At 56.8% G+C, this 4,725-nt stretch overlaps 1 protein-coding gene across 2 annotated transcripts; it reads right to left on the bottom strand.

The window, feature by feature from the left end:
• Positions 1-599: 599 nt before the first annotated feature.
• Positions 600-4,265, bottom strand: gpr75 (G protein-coupled receptor 75). Of its 2 annotated transcripts, XR_008811261.1 has the most exons (3): positions 4,226-4,265; positions 4,003-4,062; positions 2,342-2,391 (listed from the first exon to the last, which is right to left on the bottom strand). XR_008811261.1 is itself a non-coding variant. In XM_056291689.1 (2 exons), exon 2 carries the CDS (start codon positions 2,264-2,266, stop codon positions 629-631), a length of 1,638 nt encoding a protein of 545 aa, XP_056147664.1. In that variant the 5' UTR covers positions 2,267-2,391; positions 3,438-3,645; the 3' UTR covers positions 600-628. The 2 variants fall into 2 exon arrangements, 1 of the variants encoding a protein (XP_056147664.1); XM_056291689.1 differs by lacking the exons at positions 4,003-4,062; positions 4,226-4,265 and adding an exon at positions 3,438-3,645 and having other exon boundaries at positions 600-2,391.
• Between the last annotated feature and the right edge of the window lie 460 nt (positions 4,266-4,725).

The following is a 4,725-nucleotide window of genomic DNA, read 5'->3' as shown; positions in this document are numbered from 1 at the left end:
TTAGGAATGCGTGCGTGCTGCCTATTGTTATCCATTGCACAGCACAGCGTGGGTTAGTTGTTATAGTGGTTTACAGACTGTCACACAGTGTTAGCTTAGCATAACGTGTTAGCGATCAGACGTAACATTCCTGACTCCTACACCTCGACTGAGCTGACGCTAGACAGTGACTAACCAGCGACGACCATAATAGAACCGGTAAGAGTGATTACCAGCCCCCAGAGAGAGATCAGAGTGTGCAGCCAGTGACAGTGCGAGTGTCTGCAGAGTGAGACCATCCCAGCCAGGCTAGCCAGCGTCCGTCATCGTCTGCAGACTGCAGGAGCAGTGCAAGGTGGGTTGCTAAACCCGTAGCCTAGCCCGGCTAATTAACGCCAGAGACTGTGTTGTCGCACCATAATTCCCAGCCTCCAACTACTTAATATAAGAACATCTAAACCCAGTCCCGCGACATAATGTAACTTTTCCTCTCAAGTGAATTTTACACGTTTCCCACCACAGAAAATAAGAAAAGGATTATATTTATTCCAAACACGTACGGCGGGGGTGACGGTATGTTACGTCCGAGGTTTCAAATGAAATGTAAAGTCACGATATGTTTGTCCAAACCCCCCCCCCCCCCGGTCGACTAGACAGAGGGAATGGGGATCTGGTGCACGGAGGTGCTTTCCAAGTCCTGCAGTGCTTCCTGGTGGGTGTGGTAGTGCATGGCTATGTAGGACTTTGCAAAGCCGAAGGTCTGAGAGCTGACCGGCTGCAGGCTGTTGGGGGAGCTGGGCCCGGCTGAGGGGCTGCTGTTGTATATGCTGTAGTAGGGCTCGATGCGGGTGTTGATTGGCGTGGAGGTGCTGGGGGGTCGAGGTCTGCGCCCGCCGGTGGCTCTTGGGCTGCCGGCGCAATCCCTGGAGTGACTGGGCCCACAGGCCTGGTCCACGAGCCTCCTGTGAGGCTTGGGGGACAGCATGTAGGCCGAGTTGGTCTCGTGATGGGAGGACTTGTTTCGGTTGACCTCCAGGCTGCCCTTCCCCATCGCGTGCAGTCGGGTCTTTTGCGTGCAACAGAGGAAGCCCAGCGCCACCCACTGGAGACAGCAGAGCACACGCCGGCGGAGGCCCGCACTGTTGCGCGAGTACACGAACGGGTTGATGCCCGATTTGAGGAAAATGAGCACGAAGCCGCACAGTTCAAACTGGTAGTGCGCAAAACTGCTCTCCTGTGACAAGACGTCCTGGGCCAGAGAAACCCCCATCGGCAAGCAGCAGAGGAGCACCGAGAACACGATCACCACACACGTGACTACCGCCTTCGAGTCCTTGGCCGTGGTCAGGTTGACCGTGGAGACCAGGTGGCAGCAGGTGGCTCCTTGGGCGGCACCTGGCACCCGCGGCTGCCCGCCTCGGTTGGTGTAGGGGTGCGTCTGGACATGCTGCAGTTTGTTATAGCTCTGGTTTCGGTAGAGCGACGGCGCCGGGACGGCGCACTGCGTCCCTTCGAGGCCCGGCGCACCCGGCGGAGGCAGGGGGCGCGTGGCGTCTACAGTGATGACGGGACATTTCCTCCCCTGCGCATTCTTCCTCAGTGTCTGAGCGATCATCATGTAGGACACCGACACCACGGCCACGCAGAAGGCGAAGTCTGCCAGGTACACGTACAGCACTACCCTAGCGTGCCCGCTCACCAGGCCAAAGTGGGGCAAGCAGGGTCCGTCTTTGCGAGGGTACGCGCGCACGGTGAGCAGGGCGGCCATGGTGAAGCTAGACGTCCACAGCAGGGCGGTGAGGGCCAGCGTGCAGGGGAAGGAGGCTGTACGGTTTGGCTGCTGACCCAGAACCATGCGAAGCCTGTGCAGGGCGATGACGGCCACCGTCTCCAGCGACATGATGATGAAGCCCGAGCTGGTCAGGTGGAAGGCGAAGCAGAAGCTCCTAGACACCCCGTCCCCGCCCCCCGCGTCGAGGAAGAGCACCAGGGCGAACATGGGGGCGGTCACGCAGCAGATGAACAGATCGCAGAAGGACAGGTTGAGGATCATGAAGTCGAAGTTGGTGCGGAACTTGCGAAAAGCCGGATCGAAGAAGGAGAGGAAGACCACCAAGTTGCCGTAGGAGCCCAGGCAGAAGATGAAGATGAGGAGGAGGGAGCAGGAGGTCAGGGTAGCTGTGTGGATGACGGCCCAGCCCGAAGAGGCCTGCGGGCCCAAGGTGCCGTTGAAGTTCTGCTGTCTCGGCACATCCGCCGGGTCCGGCGGCGTGCCGGTGGCGTTCATTGTACCAACAGGGATTTGCGGGGGTCACCGGCTCGTCGGTTACACCATCACCCTTCTGTCCGGGCGGATAACGGGAGGATGACAGTGTTGGCTGCCTCCGCCACTGGTGCCTGCTCGGTAGAGTGCTAGGAAGGACACAAAGGCATAGATTAGCCACTCTGTCGTGCAGATCGAGGCCTGTAGTTAATGCTGAGGGTTACAACAAGGCTGCACAAGTGCCCGTCTGGTGTAAACGCTACTTACACGTACAGCTGTCACACAATGTACCGCATGTTGCACACACACATGCACAACTGTGCCGGAGCACGGACACCCCCGTCCCGCACCCGCACCCTGTCCTGCACCCGCACCCTGTCCTGCACCCGCACCCGCACCGTCCGCTGGCCTACATACATGCAAACGCACGTTTCAGTGTTGTAATGCCCGTTTCAGCCTATCAAGTAGTCGGTTTATGAAACGTCCCCCCCCCTCCCCCCAATGCAAACCCCATATTCTTTCAGCGCATCCGCCCCCTCGTTAAAATAAAAGGATTACCTTTCGTCTGCAATATTCTGGTGCATCTTGCGCCTCCTCCTTTTTCTAAAACACGGTCACATTTTTCGACGTAACACCAAGCGGACGTAACGCGCATCGGAGGAACAACCGAACCACGGGTTTGTTTCGCAGGGACCCCAGCCTGCTCCGGGGCTACCGGGGACAACAGCCTGCTGCGGGGTTACCGGGGACAACAGCCTGCTCCGGGGCTACCGGGGACAACAGCCTGCTCCGGGGCTACCGGGGACCCCAGCCTGCTCCAGGGCTACCGGGAACAGCAGCCTGCTGCGGGCTACCGGGAACAGCAGCCTGCTCCGGGGCTACCCTGCTCCGGGCTACCGGGGACAGCAGCCTGCTCCAGGCTACCGGGGACCCCAGCCTGCTCCGGGCTACCGGGGACAACAGCCTGCTGCGGGCTACCGGGGACCCCAGCCTGCTCCGGGGCTACCGAGGACCCCAGCCTGCTCCGGGCTACCGAGGACCCCAGCCTGCTCCGGGCTACCGGGGACAGCAGCCTGCTCCGGGCTACCGGGGACCCCAGCCTGCTCCGGGGCTACCCTGCTCCGGGCTACCGGGGACAGCAGCCTGCTCCGGGGCTACCGGGGCGCCTCGAAACAGATGACGTCACCTTTCCTACCTGCACCATCCGTGCTCCGCGCACAGCAGAAGCAACCACACGGGGTTTGTCCTCTTGAAGATCCGTCCATCCTTCTTCTTCTTTTCTTTTATTTAAAATAAAAAAAAAAACCAACGAGCGCCGATGCTCGCTAGAAAACCGGCGTGAAGTCGCCTCCGCTCCGGCGGACGCAGGCGTGGGGGAACCGCTGCGTTCCCAGCCTGCTGGCTGCGATGCCACATTTGCATCCCCGAAAGAATATGTCCCTCCCCCGCCCCGCCCCCTGCGCGCGCGACGCCACCTGACGTACGGGAAATATTTTACTATTTTTTTCCCCCCCCAGGCGAAATTCAACTGGGAAACGCACGTGTATATGGTACGCCGATATATTTGTACATCCGGTGCGGGGAATCTATTAATTGGAACAATTTACAAGTCGCCATTTTTTTTCCACATCCAAAATTGAAGCGCGGAGAACGCACGCGCGTTCCCGTGAAGTCGCGGGATACGAACTCTTGTGGTGATCCAAAATCTCGCACAACATCGTGCCTGACAAAATTCCCACCCCCCTCTCCCGGCAGCTTACCTGTGACGGTGACCAAGCAGGGACGTGGTTTCCGTCTGGACCAGCCTCAGCGGGCAGAGTCTGAATGCAACAAGGCAATGGCGGAGAGCGATAAGAAGCCATATAGAATATAAACACACATAAATCACTGGGGCTGATGCAGCGCTTCAAAGGGCAGCTATGCAGAACTGCTATCCAACCTCAGACACATCAGACACCGCTACCTCAGCATTTATCCACTCACATGGATGAAGACATCCTGGTGGTGAGACCAGCCATGTTGTGTGGTGTGGAGACAGTGGCACTGATGAAAAGACAGGAGGTGGAGCTGGATGGAGGTGGCAGAGGTGAAGATGATAAGATTTCCACTGGGAGTGATGAAGAAGGACAGGGTTAGGAACGAGTATATTAGAGCAGTGTTTCTCAACCGGGGGTCCGCGGACCCCTAGTGGTCAGTGGTGTAATTGCAAGGGGTCCGTGAAAATAAAATATCTTTAAAAAAAAAGATCCTATGACATTGATAGAAATAGGATTATTTTACTCAAATGTGACTGAGACCTTTATCTACCTAAACTATAAAGGGTAACAGGACTTTTTTCTCTAATTACATCTGTTTCACAAGTGTAATCTATTTTATTTTAATAAGAGATCTCGCTCCCGTTTGCATTGTTAAAAGTTACTGCATAACAATTCTGTTGTTACATATATCTGAAAGTTACTGAATACATATTCTGTTTTGTTACA

The sequence above is a fragment of the Lampris incognitus genome, chromosome 13, assembly GCF_029633865.1.
Source record: "Lampris incognitus isolate fLamInc1 chromosome 13, fLamInc1.hap2, whole genome shotgun sequence".
In the NCBI taxonomy this organism is placed as follows: Eukaryota; Metazoa; Chordata; class Actinopteri; order Lampriformes; family Lampridae; genus Lampris; species Lampris incognitus.
Note: the sequence above shows the minus strand (reverse complement) of the source record. Positions and strands in the feature narration are given on the sequence as shown.

Excerpts from the sequence above, each read along its gene's own strand:
- gpr75 (XM_056291689.1), bottom strand. The coding sequence starts at position 2,266 with ATGAACGCCACCGGCACGCCGCCGGACCCGGCGGATGTGCCGAGACAG.